Source organism: Protopterus annectens, chromosome 3.part1 (assembly GCF_019279795.1).
Source record: "Protopterus annectens isolate FY-2018-M chromosome 3.part1, PAN1.0, whole genome shotgun sequence".
NCBI lineage: Eukaryota > Metazoa > Chordata > Ceratodontiformes > Protopteridae > Protopterus > Protopterus annectens.
This window is the reverse complement of record NC_056732.1, coordinates 1,355,460,315-1,355,487,830: the sequence shown is the minus strand read 5'-3', so window position 1 is coordinate 1,355,487,830 and position 27,516 is coordinate 1,355,460,315. Positions and strand designations below refer to the sequence as shown.

Sequence of the window (27,516 nt, the reverse complement as noted above, 5' to 3'; positions counted from 1 at the left end):
CTCACAGGTAGAACCCACAATGTGAAAGCAGTTGACTCCAAGTCAGACTGCCAAACAATCACAAATGGAGTCCCAGAGGGTTCGGTCTTGGGTACTCTCCTGTTTGGTATCTACTTCTCTGAAGTCCAGGCCAACACAAAGGGACTCTGGCTGACAAAGTTTGCAGACGCTTGCAAGTTGGGAGCTATTATTAACTCCCCAAGTGATGTTGACATCCTACAGAAAGGCCTCACTGAGACCAACAACTGGTGTCAGAACCATAGCCTTAAGCTCAATGCCAAAAAATGTGTCATCATCCCCTTTAGGAAAAACCCGGTTCCCATGAGTTACCACATCAATGGTAGTATATTGAACACAGAAGGTATTATAAGAGATCTGGTAACACAGGCTGACAGAAACCTTTCTTTTGACCACCACATTGCCACTGTGGTCAGAAAGTCCTGTGTGGCACATCTCATTGCTAAGGGTTTTCCATCCAGGAGGAAAGAAGTCATTGTCTCCCTCTACTATTCCCTCATTAGGCCAATCATTGAGTACAATGCCCCATTTGGCATGTACCTCACTAAACACCTGCAACAACTAGAGAGGCCACAAAAGTACCTCACAAAGAGGATCCTAGACCTTAAGCATTTGTGCTATATGGACAGACTAAAAAAAAATCCAACTATTCTCTGTCTCATATCGCCTCCTTAGAGGTGATCTCTGCTTGACTTACAAAGCCATGTCTGACCCAGCTCTGTTAGAAATTCTATATCTGAAGAAATCCCAATCCCTCCGCGCCACATGCTCCAGAGACCTCAACCTCATTACCACAATCAGCAGAACATGCTGGAGGGACAGGTTCATAACACAGAGACTGCCCATGGTATGGAATAGACTTCCCATACATGTCAAGCAGAGCACCTCACTGGCCCTCTTCAAAAGAAATCTTGATGAGTGGATGGGAAATAGAAAATTCACCCAAGGGATCACTCCAGTGGCTTTACTTGACAGAAGCACTGGGAACTAAGGTCAGGTGGAACAATTCCAGGGTAGTCCTATGGGCTAGGCTTGTAAAGGCTCCAGGACCATTAGCCTAGTACATACCTATGAACCTGTAATACAACTTAATGGAGGAAGGAGCTCCCACACCAGCTCCTGTTCATCCAGTTTTGGAGGTCTGTCTTGATGCATTTGCATTTACTTCTACCTCGCTTGACTCTATTCCTGTGGCTTCTAAAAGGCCTGATAGGTTTTACAAAGTGCCAGAGAATCTAAACTTCTTATTTAAGAATCCGTTGGTAGATCCTTCTGTGTTTTCTGTCTTCACTGACAAGCATTCCAGACTTTTGCCAGCTGATGATGTTTTGCCTTCAGACAGTGACTGTAGGGCCATGGACAGATACGGAAAGAATGTTTACGCTTCTGTCACTCTAGTCTGCAGGGCAATGAATTATCAACCCAAATGACAAAGTAGCTGTTGTGTCTTCGTGGTGAATTGAGCAAAACTTTGACTAACCTTGAGGTTTCAGAAACTAAGCAACAGGCTGTTTCTATGATAGGTCAAGCTTCTTCCAGTGCAGCTGTTACTGAATCTGTTATCAGAAACTCTGTATGGCTTTGCCCTCCATCCCTACCTGAGGGCATCAAAGCTAATCTATTAGATTCCCCTCTTAACAGGCATTTACTGTTTGGTCCTCCTTATGCAGACCTTTTCACATCTTTAGAGGAAAAAGAAAAAATAATGCAAGATTTCAAGCAAATCTTTCTCACTTCAGTGCCCATGTATCAAAGGAACAACCTAGCTAAGCCCAATTCCTTTTCTCACAGAAACACAAAGTCTTACCGGAAAGACAGGAAGATGCCTACAAAGAAACTTCAGGGCAAATCCACAAGAGGTTTCAAGTCGAGAAAACCTTCCTCTCTAGAAAAATCAGCCTGACTACTTTTTGCCACCTTCTTCCCCAATCGGTCCACCCCTCCTTCAGTCAAAAAGACTAACAACCTTCCTTCTCACTTGACAGCTCACCACTTCAGACAAGTGGGTACTTTCTATCATTCAGCAAGGTTACAAAAGGACTTTGAAGGAAATTCCAGCCATCAGAGGCATCCCACCTCCTCCTTTCAACCAGGTATAACTTCTCCCTCCTATTTTAGAAGGTCTTCTCGACCAAGGTACTGTAGAATGATAACCAAGAACCAGACGCTCCACACCAGTAAGAAAAACGGATATGGAAGGAGTAGACAATTCAGTCGGGACAAAAGCGCTTAACTTGGTCCAATAAAGTTTTAACTTGGTTGGTTTTTCAGTGTTTACTCTTTCCATATCCATTCTTCTTAAAGGTACTGTAGAATCTGTACCTCCACAAAATCTAGGAAAAGGCTTTTATTCCAAACTTCCTAGAAAGATTGGAGACTCATTCTGGACTTGCCTCTGTCAACACCTTTCTGAAGGCAACTTCTTTGAAAATGCTTTCCCTTCTAACTCGTTTACCCATCATCTTATCCCAAGCTTTTCTGGTGTTCTTGGATCTGAAGGATGCTTACCTTCATGTTCCCATTCAGTTTCTTGCAGGCATTTCCTTAGATTCTGTACTTGTTCATCACACATTCAGTTCACTGCTTTAATGTTTGGGTTATTTATAGTCCCCGGGGTTTTCATAAAGTGCATAGCACCAGCTGTCGCTTTTTTCAGGACTCAAGGAATTCAAATATCCCCATGCCTTGGCGATCTTATACAAGCAACCTCTCAAGAAGACCTGTTAAGACATCTCAGCTACACTATCTTCCTTCTGCAGAGGCTGGACTTCATGATCAAGCTAAAAGAATCTATACTTAGTTTTACCTGGGATCTAGTCTTTGTGGGTTGCAGACTGAACATACATGTCATGCTAGCTTTTCTTCCACAAGAGAAAGTGCAGACTCTCTAAATGTATTTTCAGTCCCTCCTTCATTTTTGATCTTGTCATGCAAGGAAAATTCAAGGGGCTCTGGAATTCATGGCAGCCTCCTTCACATGAGAAAGATCCAGCGGTACCTAAAGTGTCTCTGGGTCAACATTACCACCCATTGAAAACCTAGATCTCACTTTTTCTGCAAAAAGAAAGTTTCCCTCAGGAAATATCAAATATAACTCCCCCTACTATCACTAGGGAACAGGTCCTTAATGCTTTCTCTAAGACCAAGAACACCACATCAATGGGCCCAGAAAAGATCCCAGGATCCCTTCTAAATAGCATCTGTGAAACATGACCTCTGGAATTGCTATTTAACTGTAGCCTACAAACAGTTTTCGTGTCTCATGAATGGAGAAAGGAAACAGTCATCCCTCTGCAGAAAGGTGGGCCATCTACAGACCCTGGAAACTACAGACCCATAAGTCTCACTAGTCTTATATGTAAAGCCATGGAAAGAATTATCATGAAGATGATCAATAGAGATATAGTTAACCTTTAGATGCTGGACCCAACCTAGTTTAGTTTTGTCAAGGGCAGATTATGCCTACTCAACCTGGTGGACTTCTTTGAGAAGGTCACCAAAGCAATGGATGAGGGCAAAATCATTCACACTAACCTACATTGACCTGGCCAAGGCATTTGACACAATACCCCACTCGGGCATTGTTACAAACTCAAGAGGTTAGGTAAAAACCTATATGTCACCTAGTAGATAACTGGCTCACAGACAGGACCCAGGAAGTTAGAATTGGGAAGTCCACCTATATAAAGAGGCCAGTTACAATTAGAGTCCTTCAGGGATCAGTTCTTTGAACGCTCCTTTTTTTGTATTTACTTCTCAGAAGTCAAGGCCAATGTTGGTTGTCTCTGGCTGAATAAATTTGCAGATGATTGCAAATTAGGAGCTGTCATTGAATCTCACATTGACACAAATGTTCTGCAGGAGGGGCTGACACACATACAGCTGGTGTCAGAGCCATGAGCTAAAACTAAATGCCAAGAAATGCTTAATAGTATCCTTTGGGAAATCGTCCATCCCTTGTAACTATCATATTGACAACACACCCCTTAGAGTTGACCTGGTAGTCAGGGACTTGGGAACACACGCAGATAGTAATCTAGCCTTTGACCGTCATGTGTCTACAGTGGTGAGGAAATCATTCTATGTTGCGCAACTTATAAACAAAGGTATGGCATCTAAGTCCAAGGAAGTCATTGTTCACTGTATTTGGCATTCATCAGACTTATTATTGCATATAATGCCCCCTTTGGTAAGTACCTAACCAGGCATTTCCAACAATTGGAATGTTCACAGATGTTCCTCACTAGAAGAATACAGGGCTTAAGTAAAATGTCCTATGCAGACCACCTCAAGGCCCTATCCCTGTATTCTGTCTCCTACAGGCTTTTGAGGGGAGATCTATGCCTGGCATACAGATCATTGTCATACCCCACTCTGATAAACCTCCTTCATATCCACAAAACAAACAGCACCAGAATTACCCATTCTAAAGACTTAAGCCTTGCCTGTGATATAAATAGGACCTGCTGGAGAGATAGGTAATTATCCCAGAGACTTCCGTGTCTATGGAATGGGTTCCCTATCCATGTGAAGCAGGGTTCCTCCCTAACCAAGTTCAACTGCAACTTGGACAGTTGGATGGGAAACCGGAATTCATCCCTGGTTTGACACCTATGTCTGTAATGGACACAGGTAACATGTAAATGGTTCATCTGTCAGGCCAATGCTTACACTTATCAAGGGTATCAGAACTTGTCAGAGATTTGGGATGCATGGCTAGGCTTAAAAACGGCCCTTGTGGTGGTTAGCCTAGTAAACACCTATGAACATTGGTGGATGTCTCAGTTACAGTTGAATCCAGGAATACAGGACTGCCATTCAAACCAGTTGTTCTACTAAGGAACTGCACAAAGATGCATCAGATCTACCCTACGGTGCATGGACAAGCTCCTTAGCAGTTCAGGACCAATGGTTCCCCAAAACAAAGGAAGATGCACATCATTGTGAAAGAAATGAGGGAAAATGAGACTGTACAGGTATTTTCTTACTTGTGGATTCCAGGTCCCATGAGGATTTTCACAAACAGCACAACAGTCATGGCATATAAACAAACATGGGGGGGCAAGTCTTACATTTATGTGGACTAGCTCTTCTGGTGTGAGACCAAGCTATAAAAGCAAGTCTGTCTCTGCAAGAAGTTTACATTCCTTCCCAGGACAATGTTCTTGAAGATTCATTAAGGAGGTCCCTGGAAGACCCTTATGAGTGGTTGTTGAACAGGGAGATCTTCCTGGACATTGTCCACAAGTAGGGTAGTCCTCAGATAGCTCTTTTAACCTCCACTCTCGGAAAACAGCTCAACCTGTTTCCTCCAGGATTTATTGTCTGCAGGCCTGGAGAACAGCTGTCCTATCATCTTTATTGGGGGGGGGGGGGTCTTTATGCCTTCCCTCCACTTCTCCTAATCCCAAAAGTTCTGTTAAAGATCCCACCAAGGGACACAGAAAGTCTTGCTGGTGACTCTCTTTTGATCCATGTAGCATCTGTTCCCCCTTCATCATAATCTGGCCAAAGGTCATCACAAGTTACCTCACAGAGTGGACTTGCTGACATGGAAAAGGGTTCTGTACTTCATCCCAATTTGCTGGTATTCAACCTAACATAGTGGATGTCAGAATTTAATCCCTTCCAGACACCTGTTTTCTGAGGACATATTCTAGGTTGTCCAAGAGGTGAGAAAACCTACTACTAGAAGATCTTGTGCATCCAGATAGAAAAGTCTTTTTTCTCTGGTGTCATTAAAAGCAGAGAATCCCATTCAAATTGGGATTCCTACTATTCTTTCATACTTCAGTATCCAAAAAAAAAATGGCTGTGAGGCAGTTAACCAGTTCTCAGTCACAAAATCAAATCCAATTTCTTTTGGATTTTATTTTTCTTTTGAATTCTTTCATACATGTGAGCCCGTAAGAGGTGGTCTGGCCTGTTCCTGTATCAAGGCAAACGTATAGGCCATTTCTGCATGTTTCCCATTCATCCTCCCCTGCTTTCTAGATTTCAGGCGAAGCAGTTTCTCAAGGACATCATTCATTTGAACTTGCACAGGAAGGCTAACCTTCCTCCTTGAGACCTTAACTTTGTCTTGGAAAAGCTTACCCAGCCACCATTCAAACCAGCAACTTCTGCATCTTTTAAGTTATGTACTTAGAAAATCATTCTTCTAGTTGCTCTTACTTTTGCTAAAATGGATTCTGATGTACAAGCCATGATGGCCTCTCCTCCTTTGTGTTAAGATATAATAGTGTCATATCCTGGGTAATATTGGCTAGGCTCATAAAGGCTGTTGTGCCATTAGCCTAGTAATCACCTATGAACCTATAAAGATGGTGTTTCTGCTATGGTCAGTTCTCCCTTCATGCCTGAAGTGATAATTGAGTTGTCTCCCAGCTAGACTATTAATCTGCCTACATTCTGGGTAAAAGATTTATTTGCTCTTTGAACGTGCACAGGCAACTTCAATTCTGTTTAGATGAGACAAAATACATTTGGAAGATTGATCAGCTGTTTCTTTCCAGGAATCTAAGTTTGATAATACTGCTTCCAAGCAAACAATTGCCAACAAGATTTCCAAGTCCAAATCATTTTGTTATTCTCGTCATGGCAAGTCCTTATCCTCTCAGGATAAGGCCCATTCCACTAGAGCAGTTTCTTCTTCTGGAGTCTTTCTCAAGGGAGTTGATTCAAGTGCTATTTCAGAGGCAGACAGTTGGTCATCTGTGCATAATTTCACAAAACACTACAGGGTGAATGTAGTATGTAGATCTAAAGCTTAATTTGTCAGATCTGTCTGGATTGATTGACAGCTCCCTTATTTTTGGTCCATCCACCCTTTCTAACTGATAAACTTTGGAAATCACCCAATAATATTGGAATATTGCAACATTGATCTAAGGAAGGACATAGTGCAGTTGTGTAAGCATGTATCATAACAGTTGATGTCCTGATGATCACTTTTGCAGTAATATTTCCAACCCTCCTTCCCCCGTATGTCTAATGTTTATCCTCTATATTTTTGTGGACTGAGGGGAGATCATCTCCATGCTTCTGTCCTCTTAGTTGACCTTAATATTTATGCTAGTTCAGCTGCTGCAGTGGCTTAGAGGGATAAATCCCTAACTACGGCCCAGCCAACCCAGGTTTTATTAGTGGCTCAAGCAACTGATGGAGCTGCAGAGAAAGGATGGGCATATGGGAGGGTGCTCAGTGATATGCTCACTGAGGAGAGGCATTTTCTATAGAAGGAAGTTGCCCTTGGATGTGATCGAGCATGGGGGACAGAAGCACAGATGAGCTGAGACCCCAGGACAATCTCAAGATTGACAACTAGCCCCAGCAAAAATTGAGTAAATCTAGGGGGAGTTGGAGAGTAGCTGGTAGAGTCGGCATGGGCATTGAGTACTAGTGGCTTAACCACTAAAAATAAGGTCCGAGGGACCCCAAAAAAAAAAAAAAAATTCTTTATTCTAATTTTTCTTGGGTGTCTCCAGTTCTCCTGGCTTAAAGAGTGTTTGAGGATCTCTCATATCTGTTTATGTACTCTACTCCCAATGACTTAGGTCATACATCAGACATATTACCATAAGGAAGGCTGTGGTATCCCAACTGGGTGTCAAGTTACCTTGGTGAGATAACCCAATAATACTGGAATGCTGCAGCAGCGATCAGTAAACATCTGCTGTAGTGGTAAGTTCTTACACAATTGTACTTTGAGGGTCAAGTTGGCACTAAGTTTGTTTGCCAAGCTGTATATGTATATATATATATATATATATATATATATATATGTATATATATATATATATATATATATGTATATATATATATATATGTGTGTGTGTGTGTATGCATTATATAGTTTTGCCTTTAAAATGTCATGGTTGACTTGTGCGATGCACATATGTATGAAAGCATCTTTTCAAAAATACGTATTAGCAAAAGAAAAAATGGCAAACTCACAACAGCGAATCGTAGTGCGCATTTGCTGTCATGAATTTGGCATTTTGAGTGGAGATTGTACTATAGTGGGCATTGGAAAATGCAACCTTTCCCTCACTGTAGTGCGATCTTGGAGTTTGTCTATATAAGTAGCAGAAACCTGGAAATGAGGTAGTTTCGCTCAAAGTCGACATTCTCTGAGTGTCAACATTCTTTAAGTGCCAGGCTTGCAGTTCTGGGCATTCGACGTTGCCATTTCCAGGATTTCAAGTCGGGTAAGTAAACAGTCGCACAAGTGTGTTGCGACATTTTAAATATATATATATCTTTGTTTACTGGAAAAGTCCAATTTTGATAAAACTTTTTTCAGAATAGGTCCAGGGATAAAAGCTTCACATTAAACGCTAGTTTTGACATGTACATAAAATGCAGATGTTAAGTTGTCTATCTCGCCTTCATTCTTGCTAGTTGGGCTCGGAGCCGATCCTCGGTTCCCACTCGACCATCTTCAAAAGCTCGAGAGCTGCTTACTGGCTCGAGGCCCCCCTATATCCCATGATGCCTGGCGCTAGATACCCATATCTCATTTGCCGCTTCTGCTACGAGGTTGCATTTACTGGCTCAGGTCATATTTTTTCACTTTATTGTTATATAGAACTTTTTGCATATTATTATAGTTAGTTGGTAGAATACTTAGTGTTCATACATAGTTGTAGTATTTGTTGGAGTTTAGTCTTCCCCCTTGAAAACTCATTTTCTTCTTAGAGAGTTTTCCCCTCCCCCGTTTCCTTTTTAAGGTAGCAGTTTTTAGTTAGAGGCTTATCCTTGTTTCCTTTTTTAAGGTATTCAATTTTTCACTAGAAATTGTGGTAGTTAGTAGGTCTGTTTACCCTTTATTCTATTATAGAGTGTGTGTGTGCTGTTAGGGTGTGGTAACTTGTGTACAGTGTGTTTTTTCTAGTATAGTAACCTACTTCCCTTTGTACTCTTTATTTGTATTTTGATATTTCCTTACAGGAATGTCTAAAGACACAAAAGTGTCTGGATTCAAGAAGTGTGACTCATGCTGTCAGAAAATGTCACTGACAGATGGTCACACTTCTTGTGTCTATTGCTTGGTCGCCCTACAACTGGAGGACTCTTGTTCAGTGTGTCACGCCTTTAGTCCAAGAGTCCTGCAGGAGCATAGGAATAAGCTTATCCTTAGGGGTTTGCTTAAACCTGAAGGATCACCGGCTAAGGCTCAGTCAGTGAAACCTTCCAAGCCATCAAAGCCGCCGGCTCCCAGTTCGGAGCCGTCGTCAGGTGTGGCATCTGCAAGTATCTATCTCCCAGCCAACTTCGGTTCCGACTGGAACCGAAGTACCTATCTCCCAGTCGGCCCGACTCTGCTATCGGAACCGTCAGGGAGTCGAAAATGCTCTAGATCACCATCCTTAGAGTCGATACACTCGGCTCCGGTGTCGCCTTTGTTGCAGTCGGAGCGAAGTCACCGATCCCACCCTTCTTGGTCATCTAGGCTATCTGACCATGATTTGGAGAGAGTGGTGAGCAGGCTTTTAAAATCGCAGGCCCTGGCTAAAATGTTATCCAGCCCCTCTCATCAGGGTTCGGCTCCACTTGTCTCTGCAGTAGTTCCTCCTTCGACTCATCCCTTGAGCTCAGAGCCGGAGCTTGCTGGGGCTGGGATTGTGGGACCGTCGGCACCGATACCTAGCCTTTCGGTTCCTTCGTCGGCTCCAATCTCTTCCATGGTGCCGTCCTTGGAGGGGTCTGGGCACCGGGACTCCCTCGTCGGCTCCGAGGGGGCGAGTGGCATTGGACCCTTGTCCGACCCCATTCTCCCTCTCGGAGCTTCAGCGCAGGTGAGTTTGACTCCTACATCGGCTTCAGAGCAGTCTCTCTCGGTGCCGGGAAGGATTCCGGTCTCGCCGGAGCCTTCTCCGATATCGGGAAGAGGCGCCTTCGAGGTCATGAGGAGTGTGCTGGCATCCGAGTCAGCCTCACGGTCAGCCTCATCGGCTCCTCCCCCCATGGTGCCTGCTCCTACCTCTGCCCCTCATCCAGACCCCAAGCATGGGGAACAAGCGCTCCAGGCACCCCATTGGGTGTATCTTCCTCTTCCGAAGCCTCCCCTGTTCATTCAGAGGAGCCCCCTCGAAAGAGGAAATGCAAGAGGAAGCATGTTGACTTCCCTGAGTCTGTCACTTCAGATACCAACTTGGAGGATTCGGAAGGGTCCCCGAGATCCCCCTCTGAGGACGTCTCTTTCTCAGACATCCTTGAGATACTTAGGCAGAGGGGGAACTGGACTACCCTTAACCCTGCCGAGGATGAGTCGGTATTCCTGGACACGTTTGGTTCCCGACCCTCCACCTCCTGGGTGTCTCCGCCTTTCGATCCACTGATGTCTGTGGTGGCTCGGAAGGCATGGTCAGCCCCAGATACGGTGAAACCAACCCCCCGAAGACCCACAAAATTTATTACTGCACCACAAGACAAGCAATTTCTGACTAAGGGTGTTCCCGTTGATGTCATGGTGGTAGCAGCGGCCACAAAAAAGGAGTTAGCTGAAACTTTTTCGTCTGTCTATCCCCCTAATAAGGAATCTAGGACGATGGACAGATATGGGAAGTGGATGTTTGCATCAGCGACCTTCTCTATGAGGTCGCTGAACTATTTGTGCCACTTTACCCGCCTTCAAAGGGATCTCCTTAAAGAGCTAGGAGATACCCTTCAAGATCTATCAGCTGCGGGGGTTCAGGCTAAGGTTGCCTCCCAGCTGGCGACTCTTAATTCGGTTGTAAACTCCTCCATGTCATCTCTTATGCAGCCGATGGTGCGAGTAGGGCTGCAGGCACAGGCGTGGCTTTGAGGAGGCATGCCTGGATGCGGTTATGTAACTTTGCGGAACCCTTCAGGGCGTCTTTCACAAACACCCCCTTTGATGGTTCTGCTCTTTTTGGACCACAGGTGAAGAATACCCTTGCCAGGTGTGAGCAGGAAGGCAAGACTCTCTCTGCTGTGGGAGTCCATTTTTCCACTCCTTCAGGACCGTATCCCAGGAGTCAGAAGAGTGGGAAGATGTGGTTCCGGAAACCCCAGGGAGCCGTGCCTGACACATGTGGAGAGTTCCCCTCCAGGGGCAGAGGAGGGAACAACAATAGACGCTGCCCTCGGGGCAGAGGGGGTCCGCAAAATCAGGGCCAAAGAGAATCTTTCCCTGTCAAGCCCTTCCAGCATCCCTGAGGTGCTGCCCGGCTGTCCACCTTCGGAGGCAGTCGGGGGAAGATAATTGCTGTACCCAAAAGCTTGGAAAAGTATAACACAAGACAAATGGGTACTGTCTGTCATATCTGAAGGCTACAAAATCCCTTTCTTTCGTACTCCCTATGTTCCCAACAAATCCCCTCCAGATATTCCACCCAATCTAAGGGATCAAGCAGTTCAAGAAATTTCAAAACTGCTAAGAAAAAGAGCCATCCAGCCAGTCCCGGCAGACCAGCAAAGATTCGGAATTTACTCGAGGTTCTTTTTGGTACCAAAAAAGACAGGGGACTGGAGACCCATTCTGGATCTCAGCAGACTAAACAGATCTGTTCAAAGAACGAAGTTCCGGATGGTCACACTACAGTCCATTTTACCCTTTCTGGGTCAGGACAATTGGATGTGCTCCATAGATCTTCAGGACGCTTACTACCATATCAAAATGGACAGACGTTCCAGAAGATTCCTCCGCTTCCGGCCTGGAGCCAGTCATTATCAGTTCAGAGCTCTGCCCTTTGGTCTCACCACAGCCCCTAGTGTGTTCACCAAATGTTTGGCAGTAGTTACCGCTCACCTGAGACGGCAAGGATTCCAGGTGTTTCCATATTTAGACGACTGGCTCCTTACTGCAACCACCAGGCATCACCTGCTGCGAGCCAGAGACTATACCATCCAAACTTGCTCCAAACTAGGCATCACAATAAATTTCAAAAAGTCTGCATTGTCGCCTTGTCAATCTATTACCTTTATAGGTGCAAACTTAAATACAAAGGACCTGTCAGCGAGACTTCCATTAGACAGAGTGCTAGACATTCGCCAACATGTCCAAGTCTTATTAGGATGCAAAAAAATTTGGGCCAGATTCGTCCTAAAGACCTTGGGTCTCATGGCAGCGGCTATCATACTAGTCCTCCTCGCTCGTTTTCATATGAGGATTCTTCAGTGGATGCTGTTCACCCAATGGTCTTACCAGCAACTTCCAATGTCTCACAAAATAATGATCACACAGACATGCAAAAGCCAACTTGCTTGGTGGATGGTTTCCCCATCAGTACCCCGGGGCAGACCATTTGCTCTTCCTCCTCCAGTGGCTACGGTGACCACGGATGCCTCCCTGATCGGGTGGGGGGGTGGCATTTTCAGGGCAGAACAGTCCAAGGCACCTGGCAGCCTCACGAGTACCATCTGCATATCAGTGTCTTGGAGATGAGGGCTGTGCTTTTGGTGTTGTAAGCTCTTCACAACTTTCTTCCTACTGGGACCATTGCAATTCAAACAGACAATATGGCAGTAGTGTGGTACATCAACAAGCAGGGCGGAACCAGGTCCTACCCCCTATGTCGAGAATCACTCAGACTCTGGCAGTGGGCGATCTCTTCCCAACGGTTTCTGATAGCAGCGCACATCCCTGAGAAGTCCAACGTTATAGCGGACAGGCTGAGCAGAGCAATTCTCATGCCTCACGAGTGGTCTCTCAATCAGACAGTGGCGGATCAAATCTTCCACAAATGGGGTCAGCCTTGCTGCGACCTTTTTCCCACCCCCTTCAACAGCAAGTGCAACAATTTCTTCTCTCTCCTTCCTCTTCCCGGACACTCCCCCAGAGACGCTCTAGTTCACGATTGGCCTCAGGGACTTCTTTATGCATTCCCTCCATTCCCCCTAATTCCCAAATTGATACAGAAAGCTACCACATTGGGATGCAAGATGATCCTCATTGTCCCTTACTGGCCTCGACAAATTTGGTTCCCGTTCCTGCATCATTACCTTCTGGAGCAGCCCTGGACCCTGGACCCAGTTCCGGACCTCCTGATCCATCAGTCGGGTGGGCTGCACCAATCCCTTCAATCTCTCCAGCTCACTGCTTGGTTGCTCCACTTCTGACCTTAGCCAGGCTTCCGAACATCTCCCACTCGGTGCGTGAAATCATCTTATCATCACACAAGTCTACCACTAGAAAGACTTACGCTAGTAAGTGGAAACGTTTCTCTTTCTGGGCAGAGGCTAGGAATATAGATCCCTTTTCAGCCCCTGTGCACCATATTTTGGATTTTTTTAGCTTAACTTTTTCGTGCTGGATCTTCTTCTGCCACGATTAGAGTTCAGTTAGCTGCAATTTCAAACTTTCATACAGGTCTATCGGATACTAGTATTATGTCCCATAAGCTTTGTAAGGCTTTTTCTCAAAGGGGCTACTTTACTCAGGCCCCCAGTGAGAGATCCCCCACCTCCGTGAGATCTAAATTTGATTTTAGCTTCCCTGATACTGCCCCCCTTTGAACTGGCAGCTTCTTGTTCCTTGAAGTTTCTTTCTTGGAAAACCCTTTTTCTGGTTGCAATTACTTCAGCCAGAAGAGTTTCTGAGCATCAGGCTCTTTGTGTTCACCCTCCTTATCTAGTTTTCCACAATGACAGAGTGTCTCTCAGGACTAATCCTTCCTTCCTTCCAAAGGTTTCTTCTGACAATAATTTGAATCAGTCTATTGATCTGCCTGTGTTTTTTCCAAATTATTCCAACAAGGCGGAATACAAATTGCATCAGTTGGATGTTCATAGACAGTTACGCTTTTACCTGCATAGAACTAAGCAAATAAGAAAATCAGACCAGCTGTTCCTGTCTTATGCTGAGGGCAAACAAGGTCTACCTGTGTCGAAAGTAACCTTATCTAGGTGGTTGACATCTATCATTACATTTATATATCAGCTAAGAAATAAAGAGCTTCCTGCTAAACCGAAAGGTCACTCCACTAGAGCTCTAGCTACTTCAGTGGCTTTTCAGGCAAGATTGCCAATGGAAACTATTTGTGTGGCAGCTACATGGGCCAATCCTCATACCTTTATTTCACATTATAAGCTGGATGTGACCTCTAGGAGCAGAGCTGATTTTGGTTCCACTGTTCTGAAGAGTCTGTTCCGATGAGCCACCCAGGATTGAGGTGCTAGGGACGCTATCCCAACCAGCAAGAATGAAGGAGAGATAGACAACTTAACATTAAGAATTTATGTACCTACCATAACGTTCCATGTTAGTTGTCTTCTTCTCGCCTTCTTTCTTGCCTCCCACCCTCCATCCCCCTATCCCTAGTAGACCGAGAAGAGTTCCTTATGTTTTTATCACTGGCTGAGTCTTCTCTGGCTATTACTTCTGACTAGCAGTCTCTCCAGTAGGATTCATGCATCCTACGACATGTTTACTGTATTATTTTAATTGTTATTATTATGTCTGTAGTTAGGTTTACCAAATGAGATCTGGGTATCTAGCGCCAGGCATCATGGGATATAGGGGGGCCTTGAGCCAGTAAGCAGCTCTCGAGCTTTTGAAGATGGCCAAGTCGGAGCCGAGGATCGGCTCAGAGCCCAACAAGCAAGAAACAAGGCGAGAAGAAGACAATTAACATGGAACTTTATGGTAGGTACATAACTTCTTATTACTTGATATCAGAAGGAATACAGGTAAGTGTATAAACATGAAAGAAAAAGCTTTATAGTAGCTTCCATGAACATCATTTAGAAACAGGCATGTATATAGCTTCCATAGGTATATACAGTGTTGAACATTCATTAGAAATTGACTGTGTCCGTTGGATCTAAATAGGAGGTGTCATTACAAATAAGTTCACAGCAATGTAGGGTATTGTTTTTTATTTTTAAAATTTATTTGTATACAATTTTCTAGTTGAATTTCCTGACTTTGAACAACATGATTGCTCACTTGTAAAATATCTGAAAGCCTTCTAGTTCTAAGAACTGAAGTTCAGTCCTGACTTGTGATCACCTTCTTTGTGGAATCTATGTGTTCTCCCATGTCTTTGTGTTTTCTTTGATTTCTCTGGTTTTCTCCCTAATCATGCTGGTTTGACCAACTAAAGTAAACTGTCAGAGCTCTAGAAAGGTCATTTGGTGCCCTGGGTAAATACCCCTCATTTGTAACCCCCACCCTTAACATCCTCTCAAAAAAAATGTCTCCTCAGAACTGAGGTCCAAAAATCATGTTTTCAGGCAAAGCAAAAACTGTATTGTAGCTCCATTATACCTCCTTGCTAAACTGTATCAAACAGCTGCTGTTTTAAGTACATGATAGCTCATTGTTACAGTTTCCAATATTCATTAACTGTCATTTAAGCAGCCACATTTGTAATTTGATTGCTTAAATGCTTACCAAAAATGAATAGTCTTTGTTGGACTTATTGGCACCTCTTGTAATGTGCCAAACATGCCCCCTGAAAGCTTGGCCTTAGGTCAGCTGCCCCCTTTGGTCCACCCTTCCTATGACTTTGTAAATTGTTCATCTATATTGCATTTATCTTCCTGTTAAGCCCTGTTTTTCTCAGAAAAGGTTCTAAGAAAGACCATTTCACTCACCTAGATAATAAAGTCTGCAAGATTAAGAATTATATAGCACTCACTTTATATATGATGTTTTAATAGTAATATGTCTTCCCTCTGAATTGAACTGGTCTGTTTCTTTATGCATTTCCTCCTATACTCTCTGTCCGCAGGGTATTATTAAAAAAAAAAGAGGAGTAAAAGCCAAAAGAGGTTTTATTAGAGCCATTTTGGCCAAGGTATTACTGGCTCCCTTTGCCAAACAGTCTGACAAGAGGAAATGGAAAGTGCTGTTTCAGCTCTGGATTTCCTGACTCAAAACAAAGAGTCTGTTCTACATCCCAACTTATCCATTCTAAAACTGACAAGCTAGATGATTTCACATTGATTCCACTTAGGCGTATGTACTCTTGAGGATGTGCTAAAAATGGAGTTTGAGACCAAAAAAAGGAAAATCCTACCTAACCAAATGAAAGAAATTCTCCATTTGCACATTTTTTTTTATTTCCAGTCTTGGATCCTTGATCCATACAAGGCAAAAGTGTGTGCTGTTGTAGAATATTTGTCAGACTTTATAAAACTGGCTAAGCTTATACATCTGTTAAAGTGCATGGATCCAGCTTTGTATTCCAGGAGTTCTGTTAAGCAGTTTCCAAAATGGACAAAGAGGATCCATCATCCTAGACCACCAATAAAGTACCCCACCATATGGTCTTAACTGTGTGTTGGGAAAATTAGCCATGGCACCTTTGCCTTCATCTTATACCACCAAGGAAGGAGACAGCCCTACCATGAGATCTTAACTATGTATTAGAAAAATTAACACTGGCACCTTTTGAACCAGCTGCTTCAACTGCCCTCCAGTTTCTATCTTGGAAGATGCTGTTCCTGGTAGCTGTTCCTTCTGCCAAGAAAATTTCTGAGCTCTAGGCCTTAATCAATAAAGATTCTTTCTTAGTCTTTGAACATTAATAGTGTATCTGTTCATACTAATCCTTACTTCGTTCCTAAAATGAGTTCTGAACTGTTCCTTAACCAAGTCATTCAGTTACCAGTTTTGTTCCCTAAGCCATAGAGCAGAAGGGAAAGTGCACTTCATTCCCTTGATGTTCATAGACAGCTGTGATTTTATTTACACAAAACCAAAGAATTCAGAAAGTCTGATCAGGCATTTGTTTTTTGTACAAAGGGAGAAATCCAGTAAAGACCCTTTCCAAATGGCTTGTTCATTGCATTTCCTTTCATTATTCAGCTCACGGTAAAGTTATTCCAAGGCTTAACAGGGCCCACTTCATTACAGCCACTGCAGCCACCATAGTTGTGTGGTGTTACCATAAAGTCTGATGTTGAAGCAGCAGCCTGGACTTGCATCCACATATTCTCTAAGTGCTAGAATTTAGGAGAAACTTCCATGCCCAGGCCAGGATTTGCCACTGCTGTCTTGCAGGATGTTATCTCCTAACCTCTTATTTCCACCTCCTTAACTCCTCATGCTTTGGGAATCTTCCCAAAAGCGAAGACTGCCAGAGTGAATACTGCAACCAACTTAGCATAGCACAGCTATGTTACCAGCTTACTATAAATGTAGATGTTCAAGTAGATTTACTGTTACTGTTCAGAGACCCTTCACTCCTACCATGTTCTGACCAGTTGTTCTTCACTATATGGGTTGTGGTGACTCCCAGATCCCTTCCTGTATCTTCCCTCTTACTTTCCTACCAGGCCCCTCTCCCTCTTTTATCTTTGTATATTTCCTGAAGAGTGAAATTAATGGGTCACTGTAGGGAAACTAAGGCATACAGAGCTTATCCCATCTGGTCTAGTGGGGCTTTGGTGTCAAGGTCTTCTACTTGGATGTTGCTAGTGCAAGAAAGATCAAAAGATGCATCATCTGGCACGTCTTTTAGACCATCAACATCCTTGCTTTCTGGTGGAAGGGGTTTGGCCCAAGCCCTGGAATAAGGTAAAGCTCTGAAAGTCCATCTCGGTCTAGTCAGGTTTCTGCAGGTATCCCAAAAAGTGAGGGCAGCAACAGCAAAGCTACATGAACATTTACAGTTATGCTAAGCTCCTAAAACAACTGTACTTTGATATATTGGTTGAAATTTGGTTTTACAAAGAATATGCTGCTGTTATTTACAAGTATTTATTAAATAATATAGTAATAATAATATCTAATGAGCCCTGTCTGTTATCATACATGTTGAGTTCAGTCATCACTAACATAGGTGGTATAGGAAAAGAAGTTGTTTCCCTTTCTTTAGTTTTCAAATGTCGTCATTGCATGAAACTCACTTAAATGGGTGTACATATGTTACATCACATACACACTCAAATATGTAGTTTTGTGTAGTCAGGGCCAGCCAGTTTTGTGTTTAAAGGTGTATGTTTTTTTAGACAAATCTATTCAACCACCTCACAGAACAAGACTGTTGCGGAAGACTGTTGTACGTGCATTAGTGTGTGACCAGTTGTAACCACGTCCAATAGTTGATGTTCTCCTGGTGTAATACAGCTGCATTCTAGTTAGCCTCACCCATTCAGTTGCTCCATGCAGTCCTCCTGACTTCGAAGCAGCAAGTAATAAGTGCACAGCTGTAGATATCAGTTATTGAGAAGGGATGATGAAAATCATATTGAATTGCATTGAAAATTCTTACCTCGTGTCTGAGTTAGCACTGTCAGAAGAGCAGGCATGAAATCTTCAATATTTCCGATCCAACTGATGTGTCATGAAAATTTCATGAAATGTTAACAGTTTTTTCAAAAGTGACAATACTATAAATGTGTTGTTTTACATGGGGGGAAATAGCCCATACAGAAGTTTTTTTGACAAATGAGCTTTGGGATGTTCATTTTATTTTCATTTAACAATGAAGAAAAGAATCAGAATTACAAACAAACCCTAGTTACATACTAGATGTTTGGTTTACCTTGGTGGGTTTCAGTTTGTTCTGGGTTCCATTCTTCTGATAAATATCAACAAAGTCATTTCTGTAATCTGTTATGATAAGCAGAATATGGCTACTTAATTGCAGGTAATGAAAATAATCACAGATGAATCGTATGAGATAGACAAGAATTTATTCAAAATGTTCATAAATGTTATTTTTAGGTGAAATCAGTCACAAATTGCAGAAATAGTTTCATATTGGGGAAAAGAAAATTCTGATGGTTCTGCATTGTACACTGTTTTAAATGTACTCTGGGGATACAGTTTTTAGCTTTACAGTTCTTGCTTTCTGTAAGTATCTTTGCGTTGTTAAGAACTGCATGCTAGCTAGTATGTACAACTTTTAATGCATTTTAAAATGTACTTAATTCTTTTAGGTACAGCGCATGTTAGTACATGTTGAGAGGTTTGACTCTTCTTTTGTGGTTACCTGTGGGAGCAAGAACATCCTGTGCTGTCATTCCTGCATCTCTAAGACTTGTGTAGAGAAATGGGTACAGTACCTGTAAGGTCATTTAAATTGTCTACTGCCACTACAGGATGATAGTGTAAGGAATTCACATTACACGTAGTGTCTTGGTAAATGTCAGGAAGCCCAGTGCATTTCCTGTGAGAGAGACCTCCCTGCCTAGGGATGAGGTTGCATCTCCTGGCGAATGTAGAGGTTAGGTCAGTTGGTGGAGGAAGAAAATGTGTTGTGGCACTGCCATCCAAGGCAATGTAATGTGCATAAATATAAATGTTTTTATACTTTAATTTAAAATATCAACTGCAGTCATTAGGTTATAAGTACAGTAATTTGTTGTATCTGGATATGTTCCTCCAATTTTCCTTATTTACCAGTTTGAGGGAGTTGAATTGCAGATGCAGTCACCACTTGGAGGTCATTTCTTAACACATTTCCTTTTACCTTGTATTTTTTGTCTTTGCCAGATCCAGCCAGATCTACGAGAGCTATTGGAGACAATGAACCGAATGAGCAACCTTGCTCCAGATTTTGAAGGAAAACAGAAGGTCAGTGTTTGGTAAGTGGCAATGCTGTTATGTCTGTTAGTGCTAATCTTTGTGATACTGATTAACCACTGTTTTTAAAAGCTAAGAAGTCTTGAACTCCATACAGATATTATTTTTCCTTCAGAGAGGGTGGTCTTTGCCATTATCCTGGATGCTGTAAACAGCATTTGATGGTGTACCAGAGAGAGGAGTACTGCTGAGTGTATACAGTGTTGTGAATGCAGCTGCCTTTGGTATCCACCTTTGTATGTGTAGCTTTTCCTTGCAAATGTTGGTAAGCTAAAGCAGGCACATCCTGCATCCAGTCACTGCTGTTGTAAAGTCTATTCTTCTGTGTAATTTTTGAGACTGGGTGTGCAGGGTTTTCATCTATATGCATTTAATGAGACCATTTCAGTTTTAGACAAAAACATCATCTGTACACAAAGGTGCAAAATGTACAAAAAGGACCAGTAGCTTTTTATGTATTTGTGGGGTAAAGTACTTCAGTGACAAAAAGCAAGATGAGATGAAAGAAAGATTGAATAAACAGCTATATGAAATAATTATGGAAACGTCTTACATGGGAGGAGGTTCATTATTTTCACTAGGCCTCTGAGATATTCTTGATTTTTAGTGATTTTTGTTGTAATGGCATTTAAGGAAGTACAGTGTTTTAACTAATACACAGTTGCTATACATTATAATGGTTTTAATCTAAGTGTTAGAAGTTTTACAGGATCCATAGAATTTGATCTGGAACTTTGATTTTACATTTTGAAAGTCCATGCTTATCATTCCAAAGTTGCCAAGAGCCAGTCGAGAATAGTCACCCTAACAATAAATCATTTTGCTTTTCCCAACTTACATTTGAAGTAATAGCAGCCTCTTATCTTTCTTAATATGTTTCTGAAGGTTCACAGTGGTATCCAAAGTGGCAGGGGCGGCTCGTGGCATAGGGCTGCCGGACTGCAGCCCCCTCAAAAATAAAAAAGAGAAAGAAAAATGAGAAAAAAAAAAAAAAAAATTATTTTTCGAAATTCGCGGACTTGCAGCAGCATAGACAGTCCGACTACTGTCGGTCTATGCGCATGCTCAAGGCAGTCCGGCCGTCCCCATAGGGGGACACAAGGAGACGTCTGTGCAGGGACTCGGGACAGAGCATTAGGGATCTCGTCGGGCAGGAGCATTAGGATCTCGCGGGTCTTTCAGTATTGCGCGGGAAGGATGTATGTTAGCTGGATGTATTCAGGTAAGGTGCCTTTTAATTTACAATGTTTATTTGTATGGTGCTTATGCTTTACTGGAGTTTGTGCTTTTTAATTTACAATGTTTATTTGTGTGTGTATGGTGCTTATGCTTTACTGGAGTTTGTGTATGGTGCTTGTGCTTTACTGGTGTGTGTGTGTGTGTGTGTGTGTGTGTGTGTGTGTGTGTGTGTGTGTGTGTGTGTGTGTGTGTGTGTGTGAAAATGCCCCAGGTGCTTATGGTGGTGTGGTAGGGAATGCCTCAGGCTTGAACCCTGTATGCAGGTGTTAAAGACTTGAGTTCCCTACCCACCACCATTTGTAAAAAAATTTCAGATTTTTGCCTCATATTCGATCTGATCTGTTCCTCATAATATCTGTGGTTTGTAAATGTTGCAATGCTTGATATTTGATGGTGTAGTAGTAGCATTGTTGCCTCACAGCTGCAGGTTCTTGGGTTTGATTCTTGGCTGGGGTTCCTTCTTTGTGGGGTCTGTATCTTCTCCCTGTGTTTGTGTGGGTTTGCTTTTGTGTCCTCCCATGTTACAAAGACATGTCTGCATTATTTCTTCCTGGGCCTCTGCTGAAAATTGTTTATTTGTTCCAAGTCAGACTGTCCTGATTAAAAATGTTAAATAAAATTGACAGGCATTTGAATTTCAGACTTAAGGGTTTCTGAATGTTTAATTCCTTGCATATTTGATGGTGCAGTGGTAGTATTGTTGCCTCACAGCTATAGGTTTTCTGGTTTGATTCTTGGTTGGGGTGGCTTCTGTGTGGAGTCTGCATCTCCTCCATGTGTTTGTGTGGATTTGCTCTGGTGCCCTGCCATTTTACAAAGACGTGTCTGCAGTTTTAATCCCTGCTGAAAATTGGTTTTGTTCTGTCCACAGTAAAATTGACAGGCATTTGAATTTCAGACTTCAGGTTTCTGAATGTTTAATTCCTTGCATAATTGATGGTGCGGTGGTAGTATTGTTGCCTCACAGCTATAGGTTTTCTGGTTTGATTCTTGGTTGGGGTGGCTTCTGTGTGGAGTCTGCATCTCCTCCATGTGTTTGTGTGGATTTGCTCTGGTGCCCTGCCATTTTACAAAGACGTGTCTGCAGTTTTAATCCCTGCTGAAAATTGGTTTTGTTCTGTCCACAGTAAAATTGACAGGCATTTGAATTTCAGACTTCAGGTTTCTGAATGTTTAATTCCTTGCATAATTGATGGTGCGGTGGTAGTATTGTTGCCTCACAGCTATAGGTTTTCTGGTTTGATTCTTGGTTGGGGTGGCTTCTGTCTGCATCTCCTCCCTGTATTTGTGTGGATTTGCTCTGGTGCCCTGCCATTTTACAAAGACGTGTCTGCAGTATTAATCCCTGCGCCTCTGCTGAAAATTGTTTTTGTTCTGTCCGCAGTAAAATTGACAGGCATTTGAATTTCAGACTTCAGGTTTCTGAATGTTTAATTCCTTGCATAATTGATGGTGCGGTGGTAGTATTGTTGCCTCACAGCTATAGCTTTTCTGGTTTGATTCTTGGTTGGGGTGGCTTCTGTGTGGAGTGTGCATCTCCTGCCTGTGTTTGTGTGGATTTGCTCTGGTGCCCTGCCATTTTACAAAGATGTGTCTGCAGTTTTAATCCCTCGTCTCTGCTGAAAATTGTTTTTGTTCTGTCCGCAGTAAAATTGACCGGCATTTGAATTTCCAACTTCATGTTCTTCAGAATACATAGTAGCACAACCTTTTTTTTTTTAGCAATTTTCAAGTTTATAAGATGAATATTTTAAATTTGTCCCTATTTTTGGGACTGTATTCCCCATTATTGGCTTCCAGGTTTTTGTGCTAAGGTTGACAGCTATGGCAAGAACTGAATTCACTGAATATGTTTGAGGGCTGTATTCCCTCATTACTGGGTTTGTCCAGGTGTTTTGTACTAAGAGGTTGACAGCTATGGTGAGAACTGAATTCACTAAATGATAGCCATTTAAGTTTCAGTCTTCCTCTCTTTACAAAGCAGCTGATGTGGCGTAGTGGTATGTTACTCTGACTGTTTTTGCTCAGGGACCTTGGCAGTAAAATATATGGTGGCAACACAACATTTTATTCTAGCAACTTTCCAAGATTATACAAGCAATGTTTAATGTGTCCCTGTTTTGGGCTTTTGACCCCCATACATTTTGGCTTTTTCCAGTTTTCTTGAGCTGGGTTGAGATGCAGTTGAGTATTGAGTAGATTTTACAAGGAACTGAGAGCTGCAGGGAATAGAAGTTTAGTGCTTTGCCAAGTTAATACTATAGCACAACAGGCTGTGTACTTGCTTTTGATGCAGAAGGTTGTGGGTTCTACTCCCACAAGGGGTAGATGCTGCCGACTGAGAATGTTCTCCTTGGTGAAGATACTAACTATGAGTTCGTTATCAGTTTGCCATCCATTTCCTCTTGCAATATTATTACTAGCTTATCATTTTTTAATGTAATATAGACAATTTATTCCTGAGGGGCAACAGACACTTTATTTTTCGATGAAACCATGAAATATAAAGGTGATTGCTAGCAGCAACCACTTCATTAGTTACAGATTTCTTTAATGTGGAATTATTTAGATGACTGACTTCAGAGATTGTGCATATTTACTGATAACGGACTGTAGAATTGTGCATATTTACTGATAAAGGTGGACTGTAGAATTGTGCATATTTACTGATAATGGTGGACTGTGGAAGTGTGCATATTTACTGATAATGGTGGACTGTGGAATTGTGCATATTTACTAATAATGGTGGACTGTGGAATTGTGTATATTTACTAATAATGGTGGACTGTGGAAGTCTGAGTAGGCTGGTGTATGATAAATGTTCCCAACTGGGCAGTTTTGCCATTATGGGTGCATATGGTTTGTTTCATTGCTTACTGGAAAAATGTTCAAAACAAATTTAAAACATCCTGTAACAAGTGTACTGTATTGTACAAGGAATATAATTTTAGTACAATGAGGAAGGTGTATCAAAGAGCACATGTATGTTTCATATGCAAGGAGCCTATGATTCCAAAACAGCCCAAAATTAATCTTTATCTGCCACTGGCAAAATGTATTTTCTTTGAATGTGGGTTTCAATGCTGTTTCAATGAATGTGAGTTTCAAGGGCAGAGAAGTTTTAATGCTAAGTTTTCATTGTGAGACTGCATTGCTTTGTTTAACAGATGACTTAGTGTTTGTGCTGTAAAATACAAAATAAAACTTTCAAATGAAGTCCAACTCATCATAGAAGTAAAGCAGTATGCACATTAGTGTTTATGGTAAATGGAGTGAAATAGCCAAGTATAATGGTTCATTGGAATGGCTGCAGAGGCTCCATTCAACCATTATTTTGTCAGGGGGGAAGGGCAGCAAACTCAGACAGGCCCAGCTGAACTATACCTCCCAACTGTCCAGATTTTCAAAGAATGAATAGATTTTTGCTTCTTATTTTTGGTTTGTTCATAAAATTTGTAGTTTTAATTCCTAAATGATTTGCCAGAAGTCACTCTAAGTTTCAGACTTCATAACCTTCAGAAAAATGCATGTTAAAGTAAGAGCTGTTCTATCAACTGTCTCAATTTATACAAGAGCAATTTTAGTACTGTTTATATGTGCCCCCAATATATTTGGCCTTGTTCAGATTTACTGCATTAACAGGTTGAGAGGTACATGCAAATAAAATGCTTTATAGAATTAGGCATAGCCAACCTCTCAACTGTCCCCAATTTTTGGCTCAAAATGTTGCTCTTCCCCCTTATAATCCCTCCATAAAATAGCAATTTTGGAAGAAAACATGGAGGGTTTACAATTAAGAAATAACTGTAATAATCAAAGTTATAGATTACTTGAAATGCATGTAGATTCTTTTATATTTTGTCAGCTGCTCAAGGTAGCAGTACTAATATTAAAGTGTCCCTTCTTTGACAGGTAGCAGCTGTATTGTGTGTCTATTTTATATTTTTGCATCACGTTTTTGTCCATTTTTCATAAAATTGTGTTTTTGGCAAATTAGTGACATCACTAAAGACTGAAGTTAGAAAATGACAGACATTTGAGTTTCAGATTTTATACCCTTCAGAAAATTCATACTAATGCAAGACCTATTCTATTATCTTTCTAAGTTTATTAGAGCAATATTTAAAAATTGTCCTTATTGTTGGGCCTTTGTCCCACTTCTGTGTATGGCTTTGTCCAGATTTCTTGCTCTTGAGGTTGAGAGGTATGACAAATGTGTCAGGGCCATCACAGTCAGCCAGAGAGATTTCAAATTGTGACATGCTTGTTGCACCCCACTCCCCATGTAGTGACTCTGGATGTGTCCAAGCAAGGCAAGGAGTAGTTGTATCTACCTTGGATGGGGAGGACACACTGCATAAGTACTACAGTGGCTTTTCATCTGTCCTTGATTTTGCAGAATGGTCTGGTTTCTGTCATATTTTTGTACTGTTGATTTATGCTTATTACTCAAAGTGCCTGTTGCTCTGTGTTTTAAGTAGCAATGCTTTAATGACCATAAGGTAAGCTTGTCTGAGATCGTAAGATGCAAGTAAGCTTTAATAAGCATACTGTTAAAGAATTGCCAACATTGAAAGCCTTTCTGTTGTTGCCATGCAGAGAATACTTGACTAGATAATGTATAAGCCTTGGGTATTAAAGGACAGGATTCCATTATTTTAAAAAGCTCATTACACTTGTTGGAGACTTCCAGTCATCTCTACAGACTTTACCCGTAAACTAAACAGAATGCCAATCATGTGTGGTCCATAACCTGTACAGTAATCCTTTAAGCAATGTATCTTGAGCTTGTTTCTTGTTTGCTTTTCATTTTTACTTTTATCATGTTTTCCCCATGAAACAAGTTGTCAGGCAGCAGGTCTTTTTGGATAAGAAACATTTTTACAAGTGGGGGCATCACATAGATTTCTACTTTCAGCATGTTACTTGGTACTTTAATAAAGCTGAATATATTATAATTAGGACTGCAGTGCAAGGAGAAGTGGTTTGAGTTGAGTGCTTCTGGTTTTTCTTATACTTGATTTTGACTGGCATTCCAGTAATGTATTTAAAAAGTAATTTATTTTTTCATGCCTCACAACCTTTTGTTTCCATCTAGATATTAAGTAAGCTGTCATGCAGCCAATGCATTGAAATATTTTTATTCTTCTACACTTATTTTTGTCTTGATTGGACTTTCATAATGATGGTTTGCCACCCAGGGCAGCGTATTTAATTAAAGTTAGTTTTTTGTGGTTTTGTGCATAGCTCCTCCCCTTTCTGGTTGACCACACCCCCTCCCCTTGACCCCACCCATTCAGCTGTCTCCTGCAACCCCCCTGTGATTTGAAGTCACCAGCCGCCACTGCAAAGTGGTATGAAGTTACTCCCATCTTCTGAAAAGAAGCTTGTTATAAACCACTTTTTATTGCTACTTCAAGAAACATCTCATCACCTCAGTCAGATTTTACTGCACAACAACTGCAACATTTCACTCAGCTGCTACATTTTTAATTTTTCAATCTTCTGCCTGTATTGTTTTGTTTCTTAGTGTTACTTTGCTAAAGTCCATGAGTAAGTATAAGTGCAGTAGACAGATAACCTGAGAACACTTTCATTTGGAATGTTTTTCTTTTTTTTTTTTTTTTGAGGCCTGACTGACACTCAGACTGTTAGTACTGTAAACAAAAAGGCCTCGTCTTCTTTTTGACACTGAATGATTGAAGTTGTTAGGAGATTAAAAAAAAAAAGTATTTTAGGTGCTGCCAGTTAAATCTAACAAATCTGAAAAAAAGAACACTAATTCAACAAACAAATGGCAGAGACCATTATAAAGATTTTTCTTCCACAGTTTCTATGACTTCTCTGTCTGGTTTAACTTTTCGGCTAACTCCTACTAACAGGGCAGAGAAGTCAAACCGTAAAGTACCCGGGAAGCCCTGCATATTAAGGTTCTGGATATCGTTGGTCTTTAGAACAGTCCCCTTCACATTATAAAATATCAAAGGGACATTCACAGGTGAATTGAAGACATGTCTCCCAAGATCCAGGATGAAGTCATGGAAGATAAAAAGGCTTCCCCAGACTGTTGTTAAGGCAGGTGTAAGCCTGCAGTAAAATGTGGGCATAATATCACTGGTACTTGTAGTAAGGGTACAGCCATACCGCTCAACTGTCCGTGATTTTCAGGGACATCCCTGATTTTGACTCACATTTTAACTCTGTCCCTCTTAATCCCTCCTAAAACTAGTGACTTTTGGAGGAAAGTTGATGAATTTTACTTAATGAATAATGACAATAATTGTTATAAACTCCTTTTACTTCAGAAAATGTGCATTACTTCACATGCTCTGATTCTGCCAATGTTTCAAGTTAATAGCACTAATATTTTAAAAGTGTCCCTGATTGTCCCAGAGTGTTTCTTGACTTGTCCCTGATTCAGTTGAAATTTGTCCCCACTTGTTTGAGAGGTCTGGGTACAGCAGCAATCACAATTATTTAGTTTATTACAGACTTGTTAACCAAAGTAGAGCACTGACCCACATGGACCATTTTCAGGCTCATCCCAGGAGAATGTGATTTTCATAAAAGAGAATATAACATTGAGGTGACAGCACATACATCCATAAGTAGAAATACCTGACAGCTGTATTGTAATAGATATATATCGTGGCATATCAAAGCTTCAGACATTTAAACACAGACTTAGATGAATTGTTCAACAAATATTAAATGGACTAATATGTACACACATACAGAACGGAGAAAAATATGAC

General features: G+C 41.7%; 1 protein-coding gene across 2 annotated transcripts in view; it reads left to right on the top strand.

The window, feature by feature from the left end:
• VPS28 (VPS28 subunit of ESCRT-I) overlaps positions 1-27,516 on the top strand; it is an 870,107-nt gene that overhangs the window by 804,644 nt on the left and 37,947 nt on the right. For both annotated transcript variants that reach the window (XM_044067388.1, XM_044067387.1), the window contains exon 9: positions 19,433-19,524. In XM_044067388.1, coding sequence (XP_043923323.1) covers positions 19,433-19,524 — 92 coding nt within the window. The remainder of the gene's footprint in view (positions 1-19,432; positions 19,525-27,516) is intronic.